General features: G+C 40.8%; 1 protein-coding gene across 2 annotated transcripts in view; it reads right to left on the bottom strand.

Annotated features, from left to right (window-relative positions):
• Positions 1 to 21,126, bottom strand: part of DHRSX (dehydrogenase/reductase X-linked) — a 192,876-nt gene that overhangs the window by 55,634 nt on the left and 116,116 nt on the right. Inside the window, exon 4 of one of the 2 annotated variants that reach the window (XM_054164796.1) lies at positions 14,510 to 14,611. The exons of the other annotated variant lie outside the window; for it this stretch is intronic. Within the exon in view, the coding sequence (XP_054020771.1) occupies positions 14,510 to 14,611 (102 nt within the window). The remainder of the gene's footprint in view (positions 1 to 14,509; positions 14,612 to 21,126) is intronic. 2 annotated transcript variants of the gene reach the window in all.

Raw genomic sequence — 21,126 nt, 5'->3', positions numbered from 1 at the left:
AGAGAATCCTGAGCTCATGCATAAATGATACTGTGTACTGAGGCTGTGTGGGGGATAGCTAGCCAGCTCCATCACCATGTGGAACTCAATGTTATAAATTATTCTTATTTTATTAATATTTAATTATTGTACAAGTGGACCTGACCATTGTATTCTTAATGTAGATGAACAAGGTTCATGGAGAATAATGTTATAGGCCATTTGTCTTCTCCCTAAAACACGTGAATATGATAGAGGCAGAAAGGCCACCTCTGTCACAGACATGAGAGAGTGTCATCTTAATCTTTGTGCTACTTCATATGCCCATTAAAAACCCTTTAATATTTCATTTCTTGACGTCAGACTGATGATGCTGTATTAAATTATCATTTTAAATTGCACATGCTGTGCACCTCTTTGGTGGGGGTCCCACAACCCACCAGCCCTTCTTTGTTACTGCCACTTGGACTGAGGAGAAGGCATTTTCAGGATGTTTTTAGCACAGCAACACCCATAGCAAATGCATGATTTGCCTACAGGCTGGCTACAGATTAATAGGCCTGCATGACAAAGAAGTAACTGGCCATGTGTGAGTGCAGAGTAAAACATGGGCACTTTGTAGAAATGGACACTAGCCATAGCTAATCTCTACAGGTTGTAGAGACTACAGTCTTATACATGAGAAAGCTGGGAAAAGAGCAGCGGTGAAAGAATGTAAAACACTGCAGATGACAAAAGAAAGTGATGGTGAGGGGGTGCAGCATAAGAGGAAGGAACGAGAGGAGGCAACAGTAAACAAAAGGGTTGGGTGTAACAGTGTATCCACATACAAAGAACCTAAGACTGAACATGAGTGATGCTGTCCAATGGCACAATGAAAGAAACACAACAAAAATTACATGACAGGGCTCTACAGAGGCTCTGACTGGCATCTTCTCTGTCACAAACAGCCACTTTCCCAGATCCCACACAATGATGGGAAAACTCAGCTTCCATGTGTGGTTTAACGGCAAGTCAAATCTCAACTTTAACAAGAGAAAAGCACAAACTGAACATCTGTTCAAGTGTGCCATTGTATTCTCCTTCCTCTGCAGCACTTACTCTGATGCATAGTGCAACCACTCATGGAGTTGGCCACAGTTTTTCATTCCCTTCATAATCTGCATATGTGACATATGACATCCATAACAGCGGCTGGAGGTGAGCACCAGCATGAAGGTTATGAACAGACATAAAGGTAAGACAAGCCCTGTTGTGACCTTCTTGTTTTCTGTGAAGAAAGGACGAGAAGGTCAACAAACCCCAACCTCTCAGATCAAGTTTCAGCCTACTACACTGCAAGTTTTAGTAAAGACAGAGCTTAGCATAAGCTGTTGTAGGGCAGATGGGAACATTGCTGCATCTCCAAGGACTGGTCTGGTACAAAAAACCAATTTGCATCTCTGTTGAGGCTCACTCCATGCTCCAAAGCTCTGACACTTGGAAAAAGTCTGAGGAAGCAGTTTGCCGGAGGTTTATTTGCAGCAACAGTGGTACAATGCAAGTCCAAGAAAAGACAGCCAACATAAAACAGCCCTGGCACAGCAGTGATGTGAACCCTAAACACTGATTCTGAATCTGTCTGGGCTGCCGCAAGGCTTGCTATAGGAATCCTTCACATACACAGACACATAAGCTGGCTGAGCCTGATAGAGGGATGGAGGAATCACTTCAGAGAGAAGTGTGGTAGGGCGCTGCTACAGCCATTCAGCTTTACATAATAATCTGAAGGCAAACATGGGGAGGCTGCCACCACTTACATCAGCCCAAAGGAGTCTGTGCTACAGGAACTGCTCTCTCAACCTCCAGAGATGAGTGGGAATTCAAGGCAACATAGAGGTTTTGCCCTCCACCCCAATTAGTCTTCACCATCTGTGCAGCACATCCTGGAAGCACAAGGCAGATCTGAGCTCAGGCTTTTTGGTTTGGGTTGGGTTTTTTTCTTTTTTTTTTCTATTAGAAGTTGGAAGAGATGGCCAAAGATCATCGGGTCCAACCCACCTGCCAAAGCACTATCACTTAGGGTAGTCTACACAGGAATGCATCCAGGCAGGTTTTGAATGCGTCCAGAGGAGGAGACTCCACAACCTCTCTGGGCAGCCTGTTCCAGTGCTCCACCCTCAACACACAGATTGAGAGACAGAAAAAATTTCAGTCGTGCAGTGCACAACTGTTAAAAAAGCACATTGCCAAAAATTATTTTGCTCATCCTTGAGGAGCTTCCTTTAAGAAAAATTGTGGTTAAGTCCTTAAGCAGGCACAATCACTTCATTTCTATTTGTTACTACTACAATTCCCTTTCTGTCTTCAAGAACTTAGAGGCCTTTTTTTTTTTGTTTCTCTTTTTTCAGACTCTCATCTTTGAGGTGGTTCTTATGAAGGCTATGAAAAAATCTTGCCCTGCAACTGAGGGCAGTTTCTCTTATTTGAGCAGAAGCCATTTTAATTCACCAAGAATGAGCATACAAAGGAATACCCAGCAGGCAACTGAATCTGGCTGCTTCTCTGACAAAAGGGAAAGGGTAGCACCATTAAATTATTAACTACCTAACATTCAGTGGATAATAGAAGTGGCATGCTACTGATTTTCTTCTGTCATAGGATCATAGGATGTTAGGGGTTGGAAGGGACCTTTGAAGATCATCAAGTCCACCCCTCCCTGCCAGAGCATCTAGAAGAGAGAATCTAGAACAGGTTGCACAGGAATGCATCCAGATGGGTCTCAAAAGACTCCAGAGAAGAAGACTTCACAACCTCTCTGGGCAGCCTGTTCCAGTGCTTTGTGACTCTCACAGTGAAGAAGTTCTTCCTCATGTTAAGGTGGAACCTCCAGTGCTCTAGTTTATATCCATTACCCCTTGTCCTATCACAGGGTGCAATGGAGAAGAGCCTGTCCCCTCCTTCTTGACACCCAGACCTCAGATAGTTATAAACATTAAATCCCCTCTCAGTCTTCTCTTCTCCAGACTAAAAAGCCCCAGGTCTCTCAGCTTCTCCTTATAGGGCACATGCTCCAGTCCCTTCATCTTCCTGGTAGCTCTCCATTGGATTCTTTCCAGCAGATCCCTGTCCCTCTTGAACTGGGGAGCCCAGAACTGGATGCAATATTCCAGGTGAGGTCTCACCAGGGTGGAGTAGTGGGGGAGGAGAACCTTCCTCGATCTGCTGGACACACTCTTCTTAATGCACCCTGGGATCCCACTGGCCTTCTTGGCCACAAGGACACATTGCTGCCCCATGGATAACTTGTTATCTTAGGTCTTTCTCCACGGGGCTGCTCTCCAGCAGATCACCTCCTAACCTGTACTGGGGCAGTTTATTATTCCTTCCCAGATGCAGAACTCTGCACTCACCCTTGTTGAACCTCATTAGGTTCCTCTCTGCTCAGCTCTCTTGTCTGTCCAGGTCTCACTGAAACATCATCATCATCTTTACTCAAGAACCTCAAATGTAACTGAAAGAATGAAAGCTGCTTTTGGTTTTAATTCTTCCAATTAATCCAATATTATTTGAAACATTTTTTAAAAGTTAGTTTGGTTTACCTTACCTCTTCATGATAAACTAAGACTGATTTTTCTTATCCTTCTGGTTTGGAGTTCATACAACCCAGCCTCCTTTCCACCCCATGAGTACAGCCACGCAGGGTGACCCATGTCACTTAACAGAGGGTCAGAACTGCTCTTCTCTGCGTACCCATACACCAAAATATCTATGGGTGGATCCACCTACATATAAAATAGTATAGCCCACCTTCCCCCTGAACAGGAACAGCTACAGTTGAGTGCACATCTCAGTAACCTTATAGAAGTATCCTCTGTTTAGGCTGCCTATACTTGATTGCTTGTTACAGTTAGACTACGCTATCTCAGAATATGCCTGTCCTGCGGATCTCTCCTGGCGAGTGAGCAGTGAGAAGATGAAACACCTTATTAGAAGAACTGCCCCTAGAAGTGCCTGCTGGTTGCACAATGGTACCCACAGAACTGCTTTGTTATAGGTGTACTTTGTCTGGGCTGCAGAGAGGTGAATTTATAGCACTGTGGCAACACACTGCTTACTAAAATGCATTAGTGACCCAGAGCCCAGTGCTTCTGGTATGCTGCACACCTACTTGTATCTCAGAAAAGTTTTGAGTCAAGACAGGACCACACAAAACCCCCAGATAAATAACATATGAAAAGCTGAAAAGGCCAAAATACAAATAGTTAAGAACTAAAACACAAGAATACAAATGAAACTTGACATAGTTTCTACCATCCTATTTCTTGTCTCCACACAGTGAGGTCAGACTCTTGCACTTCATAGTATCTTCTGGAGCTCCATATGTGTGTATATGCAGTTTTCTAAAGCAAAGTGGGAGGAAACTGAAGCAAGGCAAGGAATTTTACCCCATGGCATAATGATGACACCTAGAGTCCATATCAATGCATTTGACCCTTGGGGAGATGCAAGGACATCTGCTGTTAGCCTGTCTGATGTCAGCAGTAGGACAGTGTCCTGTGCATGGACATTCCCTGGTAGGGACCAGTCATGATGAAAACAGCTTTGATAAAGAGCAGGCAGTACCAGGACCCAGCCATCAGCTGCAAAGTGCTGTGTGGTTGCACTCAAGATGTTCCATAATCTTGCCTGGCACTGAGGTCAGGCTGATAGGCTCATCCAGCCAGCTCTTCTTGTGGATGGGCATCACGTTGGCCAGCTTCCAGTCTTCTGGGACCTCTCCAGTGATCCAGGACAGTTGAAAAATGATGGAGAGTGGCTTGGCCAGCTCATCTTCCAGCTCTCTCAGCACCCTAGGATGGATCCCCTCTGGTCCCATGGACTTGTGGGGATCCAAGCAGCTAAGGAGGTCTCTTACTACTTCCTCCTGGATCACAGGGGAACTATACTAAGTACACTACTCACCGACTCCATCTGCCAGCTCAGGAGGCCAGTTGTCTGGAAGACAACCTGTCCTGCTATTGAAAATTGAGGCCAAGAAGGTGTTAAGTACCTCTGCCTTTTCCTCATCTTTTGTTACTATGTTCCCCTCTGTGTCCACCAAGGAGTGGAGGTTGTCCTTGCCCCTCCTCTTGCTATTGATATATTTATAGAAGGATTTTTTGTTGTCCTTCACAGCAGAGGCCAGTCTAAGCTCTAAATGGGCTCTTGCCTGTCTAATTTTTTTCCTATGTGACCTAGCAACATCCTTAAACATTCTGTGGGTTGCCTCAGCTTTCTTCCAAAGATGGTACACCCTCTTTTTTTCCCTTAATTCCTTTGGTAGCTCATTGCTCAACCAGGCTGGCCACCTGCCCCAGCAGCTCACCTTCCAGCACATTGGCACAGCCTGTTCCTGCACATTCAAAAACTCTTTCTTGAAGTAGGTCCAGCCCTCCTGGACCCCTTTGCTTTTAAGGGCTGTTTCCCAAGGTACCTTCTGAGCTAGTTCCTTGAGTCACCTGAAGTCTGCCTTCCAGAAGTCCAGAGTGGAGGTTTTGTTGCTGCCCCTCCTAGCTTGACTGCATATTGAAAACTCAATTATTTCATGGTCACTGGACCCCAGACAGCCTCCAACCACCACATCTCCCACCAGCCCTTCTCTATTGGTAAAAAGGAGGTCAAACAAAGCTTTACCCCTGGTAGGCTCACGCAGCAACTGGGATAAGAAGCTGTCCTCCATACACTCTAAGAACCTCTTAGACTGCCTCCTCTCTGCTGTGTTAAGTTCCCAGCAGATATCAGGCAGGTTAAAATCACCTGATAAGAACAAGGTCTGGTGATCTTGAGACAGCCTCTAGCTGCCTATAGAATAATTCATCAGCCTCTTCATCCTGTTTGGGTGGTCTATAACAGACTACAACCAGGATGTCAGCCTCGTGTCTCCACAGGAGTCTGCCTGAGCCTCTGCTCCAGCATCGAGCAACCTCTTGCCTCCTGCTCATTTGCAAGGGGCTCTGCATCACCTATTGCCATTTCTGGCTTCCTGAAACTTCCCCAACTCCCTGTGTTAGGCAAAGTGCACAGCATTGCCAAAGCCAAGGACAGTGTGCAGCTTCCCAGCCAAAGTTCTGGGCCACACTCCCCTCCTTCTGTTAGCACCAGAATTCAGTGACCATATCCTGATCTTATCAAGGAACAGCATGTAGGTAGAAAGGAGGGGAGAGGTTCAGCCTCAGATGTTCATATCAGCTTCATCTGCCTCTGCTTCCCTGCAAAAGCCACTCCAGCTCCTTTCTGTCTGAATCTCATAGATCTCATTCCACATCCTGCAGGCATCTTCCAGGGTTAGGGTTAGGGCTCACTGCCTGGCTTACTTTTCTCATTCCTGAAGGCTGCTTTCCTTACAGGGCCACAATCTGTGGCTCTGAGACTTCCATCAGCTTCCTCATACTCTTTTCAGCATCAACCAGTTACAATACAGAGTTAGATGGCAATTAAATCCCATGCTACACCAACGTCAATGACCAAACGGAAGAGAGATTCCAATCACATCCCCACCACAAGGTGATAATTCTCATCTTTGTTACACATCAGTAAACCAACAAAAAAGAGTTCAGTCAGTCAAGAACTCACTCACTGCAACAAAAGGTCCAATCAGCCTGTACGTAACTAGTCCTGGAGGTAGGAATTCAATCTTCATGAATCATGTGGTGTCTAAGCACTTGCAAGCTCTGGACCTCTCCTGCAGTGCAGACTAATGTCTCCCCAAATTCCTCCCCCTATTCTTGCACTCTTAGTAATTTCCTCATATTGAACAAGAGTATATGCTCAGCCATAGTTTAATTCTGTTTATAAGTTTGTCAATCAGCAAACTCAAATGTTTTATCATCAGGTTTCCCCTATCCTAATGGCTCCTGCTTGACAGTCCTGTTGCCCCCAATCAGTTCTTCGCTACATCTTTTGCTGTCTCTTCCTTATAACCTGCCAGTCTTTAATGTCTTTTCTATTTCAGTTCTCCAAAGTCAGGCTTCTCATATAGATCTGCCTTTCTTGAAAGGTACAGTCTCGTCCCATCTGTATTCAAATGAGAGTTCTTCCTCTTCCATGCTACAGCTTTTGTCAGCACTTACAGAGAGATGTGGTCACTAGCCACTTGTGGCCACCAGCCACATCAGCTCACCAGACACATCTGGAGAGATATTTATGTCCTGATAGTGCTGAAATCATGTCTCAGCTCCATAGTCATATTCCAACGGTTTATCAAGGTAAAACCCAGACACCCACCACCTCCCATCCACCTCTCCCCACTCTGTAGTCTGCTTTTCATAGGCTAGAAACTTGTCCTGAAGATCATGGAAGATTCAGGCTCCTGGTATGGACATTGAAGTGTTCAGGAGGAGTCTGAAATAAACCACAGTGCACATCTCCACCCCAGCTCAGAGGCAGCTCTACAGAGCAGACACGACACTGGTGCTCAGTCTTGGTGCCAATGCTTTTGACTGCATGCAGTACTTTTCACCATGGCTCATTCCAGCAGAAACGCCTGCTCAGTCTTGACTGAGGACATATTTGGTACAGGCAAAACCTTTAGCAATTAAAATATAAAGACATTTTTCAAACTGCAGGCTTTTGACTCAACTCATCATGGGACTATTCAATGGGTAGCAAAAGGCACAAACGCTTCTAATACAAAATCAACATCTTGGATGCATTCAAGTCCCCATTCCAAATTGTGATAACTCAAAGATGTTTTGCTTATCATTGTTGGAAACAGATAAACTCTTTTATCTGATATTAAGACAAAACCCAAAACCAGCAACAAAGCCTTAAGGGAATATTTGCCATGGAAATTCCTAGCCCAAACATTAAAGTTTGGCTAACTAGTAAGGAACTGAAAATTGAGTAATGTCGACTGCTAGTGCTCCCAGATCCACCTATTATGTCCACAGCAGTGAGGTGAACTTTATTAGCTGTGCCAAAGAAGATAAAACTATGCATCTTTCCTGCAAAGACAAGCTCTTCCTTTATCAGCATTTTAATGCAAATGAACTAGAAAATGAAGACAATCCTGAGAACAACATCCAAAACTCAGTATCTTCATCAAACTGAGCTGGCTGCAATACCTCCTTAAGAGCATATTCACTTTCTGATTCAATGTCATGATGCTAAGAGAGAGCAAAGAAAGGAGAGGCTAGTTCCTTGGAAAATGCATCAGTAAAAAAAAAACAAAAAACCACAACTTTTTTCTAAAAATATGCTGTAAAAATATGCTAATAAGTTATTTGAGTTGGCACAATGGTGAGTTATGCCACTCACAATCAGAAAATGGGGAAGTCAGTCTCACCTTTCTAATTCAATAAGGAGTTCTCTTAAAACAAAAAGGTTTGGTTTTCAATTTACATTAAAAAAATATTTTTTTATAAAAGCTATGAAAGGATTAGGTAAGAATAAAACACATCCTACTCCTGAGTTTCAGAAACAAAGGTGGCAAATGTTCCACACACTTAAGGTGAACCAGTTGGATTTTCTAATCCATCAATAGCTGAATTTTATATCTGTCTTTCATGGATAAAACATTCACATTCATGGCATGAAAGAAAATGGGTCAAGAACCTGCAGCATGTGGAGTCTGAGATACTTCCTTTTTCACAAAGTGTTTGATATCATAGACAGAAAAATGTTTGGAAATAATTACAAAGACAAAGATAGTATCAAATAAAAGTTTGAAAGTCAGAAGTAGCCTAAATTACTCTTCTAAGTTACTAGTTCTAATAAAAACAATCCTTTTACAAAAAAACCCTTATAGAGGATACATATTCTGACAAACAAGAATGCTATTCAAGTATAATAAAAGCTCTAGCTGATGATTGCTGCTAAAAATCTGAGTGCTAAGTAAATGTTGATATTGCACAACCCTCTGTTGCTCTGAACAATCAGGGTTGGATACTGGTGCCTTAGCACACATGCCCAGACAAGTTATTTCCAAGTACCCAAGAGCAGTGTGTGATCAGTGTTTTTCTGAATCACCTAGTTTTGCCCAATTATCCATTTTAAGGCAATCCCACCACCACCTCAAATTATCTTTCACAGCTCTAAATATCTCCTAAAGGCTCTCCCATGATGTCTAGTATCTGTCATCTATGACATAGAAGTAAAGGGTCACTTACCCTTCTTCTTGATCTCCTCTTTATCCCTGTCCCACTGCACCTTTTCTATCTCAGTTTTGCTTGCATATTGCTCTAATTTGATGAAGGATAAAAATGAAACATGATGCTGTAAGCAAGACATTGGAACAAGATTCTTGAGATAACAGATCCTAAGTTCACCATAGCCTTCCTCTGTGGCTGCAGGAGAAGCATTATTTTTCATGGAATTTGAGTTCAACTGGGGCCAACAGCAACCCTCCTCACTAACTTTCACTCAAGGCCTTCTTCAGTGAATTTCCATTTCTCTGGGGCTTCTTTCCTTTTCATCTTATAGTCTGTGTAGCCTTCAACTGCTACAGAGAGGAAAGATGGTTCTTATCTAATGAAATGGGACAGGATCTTTTTGTAGATACCACTGTGGTAATGTAACTAACTACTGTTAAGCCTAACTAATTAATAACACCTATGAATAGCTAGGTACTTATAAAACTGTTTGGGCTTGATATATCCACTTGTTACTATCCCTCAAATCTCAGCACCTCTTCTGAAGGATCTGATCCTGCAAATACTCAAACATGAGAATCATTTAGTATGTGATCAACCATGACAGTATCCATGGGATTATGCACATGGCTCCCTGCAAAGGATCATGGTTGGACTGCGTGCAAGTAACACAAAGAAATATATATTTCACATACATGCCTACAGATATGATTTTGCTGTCCACTAGGAACTAAAGACTTACTCATTACTTATGGAGACTTACTCATTCTATAAAGAGACTAAGACTTCTCAGATTATTCCTGCAGTATGAAATATGAACATTTGAATTAGTCAGCAGTTCAAAAATACTGATTTTAAATTGGTTTCAACATGGAATATGTTGACTGTAATCTGTCTAAAATAGGCTAATAACATCCTGAAAGCTCTATGTTCTTTTTGTGTTTGTTTGCATGCCAAGGAATATACTAAATGCCCTTGTCATTTTCTCCCTCTCCTTTCTTAACCTGTAGCCAAAATCACAAACTATTCAGTGAACTGCAACAGAGAAGGTAGTTGCTATTTCATGGCTGATTAAAAGTGTGTGTGTTTAGCACCCATAGGTATTCTGCTGTCACTAAAAATGTGTGATTTTAGTGTTAGCTCTCATGTTTTTCAGATGCTTAAGTGCTGCAAACAACGTGCAAATAAAAACATTAATTTCAATGTGCTGAGAAAAATTTCTAGCACACAAAGTTACTGACTTCAAATTAGAAAAATCCTGTCTGGCATGAAACAGCGAGTACTGCTCCTGGAATTTTATGGAGTATTTTGCTACCTGTCCCTTTTGCAACAACAGAAAGATACTAGACAGCAAGTTGGAAACATATTAAGTAACCCTAGCGTGCATGCTGCAGTTTGCTAACTGCTTTTCAGCTGTACAAAGACATAGTACTTTGCAAAAGCAAACACAAAAAATTGGCACCTATTTGCTAGTTAGCATACTAGAAGACATCTTTTTCTGACTTTCTGCCAGATTAAGTTTTCTTAACTGCTTGTACTGCATCCATCTTTCTGTGGATCATAGTTCAGCTTACTTTTCTTTTCTTTTTTTTTTTTTTTTTTACAGAAAATAAATTTGTTTTCTGTGTCATAGCATTTGTCTCCTTTTAGCACTAGACCATCACATTAAAAAAAACCCAACCAAGGAAAAAAGTTTATGTAATGCTCTATTTGCATCTTTAATGTTTTGTTTATTTTAAAACCCAAGAGCTGAGCATGCACATTACTGATGCAGAAAGCATAGTAATGAACAACATGCCTTTATTTTTCAGCTGAAATAATGAGTGCATTCAACCAAATTTTTTCCTTTTACATTAGAAATTAGAAAGTTAAATGCGTACGTTAATATCAGCTATAACAAAAAGAGAGGAGGCGACTTCAGTGCACTACCCTCCATTTTGAACACTCTCAATGTTCACATAAAATTTCTTTGTGTGACTTGGGTGTCTAGCTCTAGGAGAATACTTTGAAACTCAGGATTTTAGTATTAATTTTATTTTTACCTAGACCCTTGAGATAAGCAGGTTATGCAGAACAAGTGATAGAGACATATTTAGAGACATATATATTTTTTTTAAATCACCTGTGTTCTGGAAAACTGCTGAATTTCATAATGATCTTAGGTCATACATAGTATTGATTATTTAGATTATTTACCTAGCACAGTAATTCCTGTGAAATCACCTGTCTTTACTAATATTTCAATGTTAATTTCATAGTTTGCATTACTATAACATACTAGAAGTTTCCTCAATGCATCTTGAAATGTTTGGATTTTTGATAGATTCACACAAGTCCACTTCACATACATACAGAATACATATCCAAGGAGATAAGACGTGGAAAGATCAATAACATAGAGACATGATTGTATCAATCAATTTAAAATATTTTCTTTTAAAGCAATTAAATAGTACTAATATATTGTGCAAAAAAAAATCAGTGTGACCATACCTGGCATTTTAGCATTAAATGTAATAAAAGGGCACAGCCTTTGATAATAAAATTCTTGGTCCTATGAACATAGAGAGGAAAATTTTTACTAGGTTGCCAGTCTGATTGTGAAGTCACGAGGCCCACACAAAGTCTGGTTTTCAAAACTAATAGGAGACTTTTCCATTAGCCCAGACAGACTTTGGGACAGACTCTCAAAAGTATGTGACTCCCTCTAAATGCATTTCGCAGATGCCTGGACCACAAGCTCTTCCTCATATGCTAAGAAGTAAAAATACCTTTTCATATCAAAAAACACTAAAGCTTCAAGACCTGTAAGAAATAGAAAAGTACTAGGTGATACTAAGAAACCTACTATTCTAGACAAATATGCTGAGACATAAGAAAATCATGTTGTTATGAGGTGTCCTGGAAGACATCTAATTGTCATGCAAAATGCCATCCTATTGACAGCACCATTTTCTCACAGGAAGTGTACACACTCACTGACAACACACCCAACAACTCATTCCCATCAGACATTAAATATTGCAAACATTGTCCTCTTCCAGACACTCAAGGTCATGTCTAGGGGATCATGCAGTGAAGGCAGTGGAACTGGCAACTGCGATGAGGCTTTTCAGTAAGTAGTGCCTCCAGCCCTGCTGTCCACATTGGAATGAATCTTAGTGCATTGAATTACAGTTAAAAAAAAAAAAGACACATGCCCCTCCCAAAAAAAAAAGGGAAAGAGGAAGGGAAATGGAAAAGGAAAACCCTACCAGCTAGCAAAAAGATCAGCATTTGTCTTAGGAGGTACCCAACACTGATGGAAAGCCAAGAGAACCTGTTTTTTTGCATCAGGCCATTTCTCCTCCATTAGACATGTCCATTTTCTTCTTGTGTACCAAGAAATCACCTGGACTTTCACTACAAACCTAGTAATAAAACTAAAGTTTGTTGCTACAGACTATTTACAAGAGTAAATAAAAAAGACTGAAAAAACCCAAACCTGTGGAAAAGAGCTTTCAGGAGTGGCCTAGTGACTTGCCAGGTAATGGTCAGAGACTAACTTAATTATACCGAAAAGTCTTCACAGCAGCTTTGGATGTGATTGCTTCTGAAATTCTATTAAGATTGGAAAAAACCCCAAACCAACAAAACAAAACAAAACAACAACACCAAAACAAACAAACAAACAAAAACAAACAAACAACCCCAACACCAGAGTTGAGCCATTCATTTCCATTTCATTGTAGATTCTAACAGATTTTCTGAAACAAGAGATTTATCTTGCACACTGCATTTTGTAGTCTGGCATAAGTGAAATCAAATGCCCTTCTTGCAGGTCATGAAAATAGAGACTGATTTAGGTAGATATCAGAATCAAGGTTCTTTCTTAAAAGAAGCTTTTGTTTAAAGAAGCTTTGAGCCAACAGTCTTCAGTCTCATCACTTAAAACATATTGGGAGATCTATTTTCATATAACTTTTTTTCTTGACTAAGAAGACATTTAACTGCAACTTTCATCCATCCTGCTTCAGCAGTAGCTAGGGCAGAACAAAACCCTTCATTCAAGAGAGCTTCCTAACTATGCTGCTGCTTCAGCCCCATCCATTCTCCTCCAAGCTGTTCCCAAGACCCTGCAGCACAGTCCTGGTTTTCCTTGTGCAGACAACCAGTGACAAGGGCAGGGAATGCCTGCAGGCAGGGGGTGCATAGATCTCAAACCCCTGTTTTTTCAAATAGTTTTTTTCCTATCTGTGTTTGTACTCTGCATCTTAAAAAGTAGGCATGTAAAACTGGACAATGCTGTAACCAGGATTAAATACCCACTATCTTTAATTACATAACAATTAAAATAATAATGGTACCCTTTTTTGACTAACCAAATAAATATGACCATGTAATGGAATATTTCATGAATGTTTCATATCAGTCAGAAAATAAAATACTCTTGAATTTTTATTGCAATATTTGCTTGTGTTAATGAGAGTTCTTTAAGGCATCAACGAATGAAACAACCCCACGTGTTCACAGGACATTTGCCCTCACCATGTCTGAAGGATGCGCAGGAAAACAGAAAATGTTATTTGGCATGCTTTAATAAAAATCCATGCAAATAACTGGGACAACAAGAACAAAACGAGCAGAAAACTTCTAAAAGAAGCCTAAATTGTGGCTGGTGGGTTTTTCCCCTAGTTAAATACACAGGTGAAAACTCTCCTTTAGGAAAGTGCATGTAAAGCATTCAGGATTTTTAGAGGAAAATTACTGTATGGGCTGGCTTCAAAAAATACTGTGGCTAAGAAACATAATTATATGCCAAGTATAGGAATTTTTAAAAAAAGAGTTTAAATTCCTAAGAGTAATGAGATTCATTTGAAAAGTGTATGAATGCAAGATAGATACTGCCCTTTTGATTTGTTCTGTGACCAGTGAGGACATAGCTTTATGGACAATTTTCCAGTTGTACCTTGATCTAAGTAGCAACTGCTTTGAGGTCACTAGATAATTTGATAGGTTATATTCCAGATGGATTAACCTCCCCAGATGACCAGGCAACCATGGCCATTGAATGCTCATATAGGGAAAATATAAGGGGAGAGAAAGTAATTAAAGGTGAAAGGATAGGTTTTCTACAGACAGAAAGCGCTGCTTTCCTTGCCTTTTTTTTAATGAGAAATTCTCAGATTCTTATGCAGTCTTTTAGTACTGGACAGCTAAAAACCACAGAAAACAAACAAGACACCAAAGTGTTCAATCTGCTCAGCTGACAATCTCCCCAAAAATTGCAATTTAACGTAGCAAGACATCCTTGTTAAGGCAGCCATATTGTAACCTGTGGTATGGTTGAGATAATCCATTTGAAATGTAAAGTGATAGATGAGAGCCCCCTTGGTCACATCTTCCCTCACAGACATTTGCAGAAAAACCCCAATACTCACCATTATTCACCAGGACATGGAGTGGACAATTCTTTGCTCTAAACCGCTGCACAAATTGCCATATAGACTTCATGGAAGTCAAATCACAGTATGAAAACTCCACTGGGAGAGAAGAGGAGATGAACAAAACCAGCGTTAAGTCAGTTAGAACAATATAAAAGCACACTTGAAGTCATTAACAAGGACTCCTGTGACAGTATCACCAGGAAAGTAAAGATTTAAAAAATAAACTAGGTTTTTCAAAATCATGGGTGAAGCTGCTCTCAGAAGGTTCCTTCTTTTTCCTTCCTTCCTTTCTATTTTTAAACTATTGATTCTTCACAGAGTAAATCTGAGGAATGCTGCTGCCAGGAGGTGAAGAAGGGTATTAAACAGAGCAAATATGTCCCAGTCCCACTGTGTTTTAAACTGCTACCATTTAAGAAGAGGGGCTACCGCTCTTTCAGCACTGGCTGATCAAAGCACTGCAGCTGGAAGTCAAAGGGGGAAGAAGCAGCCACAACAAGCACAACAATGTTCTCCTGTGTTTCTGATTCATTACCCTATGTTTTTTTTCTGGATTACCTACTGAGTGTCTGTGATATGAACAGTGATGGAGTCTAATATGTTATGAAATAAAGCATTATTGAGGGAGTAGAAAAGATGATAAACAATGTGCCCATACAGCAAGTCAACCAAGTTACCTCCAGTTATCTATAGCAAGCATGGTATCCCAAATGATGCCATAGCTCCAGTGGATATCCAGAGACACTTGGTGTTCAGGTCACCCAGCAGCAACAACCATTTACATAAATGCCTTCTGAATGTTGGTAAGAGTCACACCACTCCTTGGCTCCAGCAATGGCATTGTGATTTGGGAGGATCATACTATACACAGACACTGAACATCCCATCTCTGTTTCTGACCTCAGGCAAGTGGCAGAATGGTGGGGGGCAGTAGTTCAGCATTCTGCCTATGCCAGTGAGATTGGTCAATGAGCAAGGTGTCAGTGTCTCAAAACATATATAACACTGATATGTTATAATTTCCAAGAAACATGTCTCTAACAGAAGCATTCTTTGTCCAAACCATTAGTCATCCACAGCTGAGTACTGGGACTTCTCTCTTGAGTTTTTCTTGCTCCACTCCACCCTTTCACCTTGTAGCCCAAGGGCTGATCCCCTGTGTCCCAGAGGCAGGAACATCTACCCCCATCTATTTTATGGGCTTTCCCCATCTATTTTTATGAAACAGCCTTTAAAAGAAGGGAAAACTGAAGCTAAACAGTTCTTCACATACACTATAGACAGCCTTTCTGACAGAAACATTAAACTATTTTGTAAACAGTCTCCAGCACAGGCTGCAACAAGAGACCTTTCTCATTATTCTTTTCCCTAGTCCATCAGTGATGTTCACCAAACTGTCATCCTGTCACAACCAAGGCTGCAAGCTATAATGCCTCTTTATAGTACGTCTGTACAATAAAAGCTTAGGACGGCCTGCAGGCACAACAGCAAGATAAATAACAAAAGATGATCACAGCTGTTATTAAAATAATTTACAAGAGAACAGTTCCTTCAGATCCCTGCAGTTTTGCAGTTTGAGGCTTTATTAATCCTTATATACTTTGACCCTTGACACCATGAGTCCTCTGAAATAGTCTTAGTGAATTTATATAAATTACCTACTGTTTAAATTTTCTTTTAAAAGAAAGAATGCTTAGATTTCAGCTTTAGGAGAGCATAAACTTTTTTTTTCCCCAAATGCCTCTAAAGTCATACCATTTGGACAACACTGGCCCACAAATAACCCTGGACAATTTCTTGAGCTCCCCATAGACCTTCAGAAGGTCTGCAATTTGTTTAACTTCACTGATGCAGTGCATCGGTGGGAAGGAAATGCAAAAGTTATTAACTCCTGTAAAAGAAGAGAGTTGTTCAGGCCATTCCTCATGTGTGAAACTATATAAACCCACATGAACAGCGCTGAAATTGTTCACATACACAAAGCCTGGTTGTACCAACTAGTAACTAGTGCAATGGCAAATGGAGTAAAGACCTAGGCAAAGCTTTATGCTGACACTGTGGTTGCACTAATTCTTCAGGCAGCTCATCAAGGAACGAAATTAGGAAAAGCATAATCAGCTTCTTAGGAGGCAGTCGGTCACACTGCCAACGGAGGAATCCCTTCTGTTACAAAATATTCATCTCACTACAGAAGACATTGGACTTTCGTTAGCCATGGTATTTTGAGGCATAGCGCACTTCTTCATGACCCATATGGACTATGGCAACATGGTTGATTCCCCTGGGTTCTATTAATGCCACTATATGTGCAGACAAAACAAGCCCCTGAGACCATTCACTGATCTCTCCCCTCATCTGACCATGAAATTGTCCTTTTCTGCGCTGACAGTAACAATAATGGTTAAATAACCAGTGTGCCAAGGTGAGTGCTTTTCAGCCCAACTGGTGCAATCTGATCTTTCCTGGGAATTAACTTTTAGCTACATCTTTCAACCTCCCCTGCCTTAATTTTGTATTTTTGCAGAGCAAATGCTGTCCTATATTATGATTGCACAGTGCCCAGACTAATGGCATACTAGGCCAAGGCTATCATTACTCGCTTACTTGGGAAGCAAATCATCATATTCAGTATTTGTAAAGCACTTGCCAGAGTTCATGTTTGTGTTTATTTGTGCATGGCAGCTCTTTGCCACAGAGGAGTTTTCATTGGCACATGTGCTGTAACAACTGAAATGCCACTCCACTCAAGAAAGAATGCCAAAACATGGCACTCCAAGAATTGTCCTGACTTGGTGGCAGGACCCTGAACAGATGCTGGGTTTCTTCATTGTCCCACGGTCTGAGTATTCAGTTTTTTTATCAATGTACTGAAGAATTGCACAGCTACAAGCTAAGGACACTGTTTCATTTCTAGAATATTTTGAAGCATGCACAAACATATTAAGCATGCCAAATTTAAAAATGTCTTAATTAATGAAGACTGGTGTTCAATAACGTGAACAAATGACCAACCCCAAACTTGAAGTAGCGATGTGACTTGAACCACTCTTTAGAAACAACGAGGGCAAAAGTTTTTCTGGATAGGGTGGGCATGATGTGGAATACCAGCAAGCAAACTGAAACATTCCCAAATTAATATTTAGATGTATTATTTCTTATATCTTTTTGTTTGTCTGCCACTTGACTTCAAATTACTCAAGTACCTAATAAGCGACATAGTGGTCATTTTGCTTTTGAGTTTACTAACATAATAGGTTTTCAAAACCTTGATTTTCTGGAATTATCCACCTGGGGAGGGAGAATAAAATTTACATACAGGATATCTGTACATGCTACTACTGAAACATTTTAATTTCTAACACTGTCGCATTTTACATCTCCTTCTATCCTTCTCCTTGCTTTTGGGTACTTCTATAATAACAGATATGTCAGCTTTACTTTGTTCTACTGGATGTGTCCTTTGTTCTTATCTAAACAATTTTTCCAATGAAAGCAAGTGAATACATCATTGACTGAAATATTCACTGTTTAAAATATTATTATTATTTTATTGTAATTTGACAACTCAGTCATTCAGCAAATTATTAGCTAATAAACTATAAAAGGAGCATTATTTCTCAAAAGACAGCTAGAGTTACTTATGTCAATCCACACAGGAATAGATATGTATATGATCATGCTACAATTGCTTCTTTGCCTGATTTCTTTCTTTCAAACATGTAACTGCCTGGTGCAGCATTTTTTCAGCATCAGAAGAGTCAGTGTGACATGTTCCTGGCTGCTCCTCAGAGGTGGTAGAGAAATAAAAGGAAATTTGCTCTCAGAAACTGAGCAGTCTGGGTTAGTTACTTGCAACTTCCACATGAGAAGTGTGTGGCCTAGTCCAGTGATCCTATAACTTGTTGAAGTCAACAGATACATAGAATACATAGAATACATAGAATAAACCAGGTTGGAAGAGACCTTCAAGATCATCGCGTCCAACCCATCAACCAATCCAACACCGCCCAAGCAACTAACCCACGGCACCAAGCACCCCATCAAGTCTTCTCCTGAAAACCTCCAGTGATGGCGACTCCACCACCTCCCCAGGCAGCCCATTCCAATGTGCAATCACTCTTTCTGTATAGAACTTTTTTCTAACATCCAGCCTGAATCTCCCCTGGCGCAGCCTGAGACTGCGTCCTCTTGTTCTGGTACTGCTTGCCTGGGAGACGAGACCAACATCCATCTGTCTACAACCTCCCTTCAGGTAGTTGTAGAGAGTAATAAGGTCACCCCTGAGTCTCCTCTTCTCCAGGCTAAGCAACCCCAGCTCCCTCAGCCTCTCCTCGTAGGGCTTATGTTCCAAACCCCTCACCAACCAAGTAGCTCTTGTGTAACCAAAATAAGCAAAATTACAGGGTAAGAACAGGGTATTCATTCTATCGGCACCAGCAGCTGATAAAATGTACCAGTACTGCCAAAATACCAGCTCATCATGGGAGAGCTCCCTGAACAGCTTCACAGATTGTGTTGCCTGAGCACTGGAATGCAACAGCAGCATAAAAAGGAGGTAGTTCATGTAAAGCAACAGAAATGCCCATGTGTGATGGCTAATGGCACCACCAGGTAGGATGTTACAATTTTAGCACAATTCCTACAGACACAGCATGCGCTGGGTTTTCCAGACACGCAGGTAGTGCTTTGCTGTATAATATCTGCCATTTTTCTGTTCAGCAGGGATGGGGCTTGAAAAGAAATAAGCTGCCATCACCTTGTCAGAAGAGTAACCTTAGGAGATGGTGGCAGCAGGACAAGAGCAGTAGCATACATAGCCAGCTCTCAGGATGAGAAAGGTTATCTCATCTTCCTGTGAGAAGATTACTGACTCCACATAGTTAACTGGGGCAGCTTTATTTTTGTTAGAATAGTGAATAAAACAATAAACACATACAAAATTTCCTCATATGCTTGATGGACATTAGATGCTATCTCCTTTTTCCTCCTCATGAGTTCAGGTGCTCATCACCCAGGTTTCTGACTGTAGAGAGACAAAGTCCAATGACATCCTTCCTTGTTACTATTGTAATGCTTTGGCTTTGGTTTTGGGAAACCCTTCTGTTCTCATTTCTATCTATGAGTATCTATCTACCGGTCTACCTTCATACATTTTGAAAGGAGACATCGTTTGGACTCTTCAAAGGACCATTTAGAGACCCACAGAGAAATTGCAGGACAATTACATGTCCCCATGAGTTTCACTCTAGGCCTGATATTGGGGGGGGGGGGGGGGGGGGGGGGGGAGAAAATAACAACATCGTTGCACTAGAAATGCTTCTCATATCTCTTTTTGAGACAGCCTTCATCCTGTTCACAGCTAAGTATTTTTCCTTCCCTCTACAGGGACCAGAAACAAGAGCGGAGTCCCAGGTAAAATAACTCTGCCTCATTGTCATAGAAGAGCTCATGGTGAGAATCTGAAGATTCATGATTTATGGATAGAAGAGAAGATGGTTTAGAATACTCTCATTCCTATTATTACCCTCACCGCAGGAGGGGTTAGCCTAGATGACCTTTAAAGACTCTTCCGACCCAAACTATTCCATGATTCTCTATACTTTTTAGATGTGCTTTCCTCTTGCTCTCTGGTGAACAGATTTTTATATTAAATTTCATTGCTACATTTTGTGAATTGTAGATATGTTTCTTTTACTTCTTGGGTGACATTTACTCTTTACAGTGCCTTAGCTCTACATTTTGAATTATATCTCATTTAAAGCCTTGAAATATATGGCACATATGTGACACACATTAAAGTGTCCTCATAGTGACACTTTCCATTGAGAATGAAACTCAAAGAGCATTTTGGAAGTAACACAGTGTCAAGCTACTAAAGAAGATAACAGTCAGCAAGGCTTTTACAAGACAGCAAAATGAAAATGTACTTCAGAGTAAGCTAGGAGCATGAGTCTTACCAGAAATAATGCTGAGTCCTCAACTGATTTAAACTGGTATTGTTCTGCAAAGTATGTGGAGCTATCATTTGTTTCCAGTTTCTCAACTCTGAACTTGCACATCCCCAACACGTCTTGGGTTGCATGGCTTAAAATTTAAGACCTCAAATAATTTGTATAATTTGATAATCAAGAACACATACATGAAAATGAAATGGTACCAGTGAGGACACAAAAAAAGCCCAACGATTTTTTGCTGGCAGCCTTCTCCTTTGGACTATTTATTATACATCTATCCTGACTAAAACGTGACTCAGCACTTTTGGGCTGTTGCTCTCTTGACTTGCATAATTCCTTTTCTATGCGAACAGCTCACTGTTCACAAGCTATTGTAATTTATTTATTCAAAACATCTTCTCCAAGCTATCCAAACCCTACCTAATTCAGTTTCACTTCCTTACTTCAGACTCCCTATTTTTTAATTTTATAATGTGAAAGTCATCACCTTATAAAATTGTGGTGGGTTGAAATTTCCGCCCCAACATACCAAAAGAAGCCCTCACACTCCAAATGTATTCATTTTGGAGAGAGAATGGCAATGAGCTTCAGTGAAGAAGCAGCTGTTCAGAAAATCTGGGGGTTGCTAAAACAGGACTACCTTAATTGCAGACAGTC

Source organism: Dryobates pubescens, chromosome 10, assembly GCF_014839835.1.
Source record: "Dryobates pubescens isolate bDryPub1 chromosome 10, bDryPub1.pri, whole genome shotgun sequence".
NCBI lineage: Eukaryota > Metazoa > Chordata > Aves > Piciformes > Picidae > Dryobates > Dryobates pubescens.
This window is presented reverse-complemented; position numbering and strand designations above follow the sequence as displayed.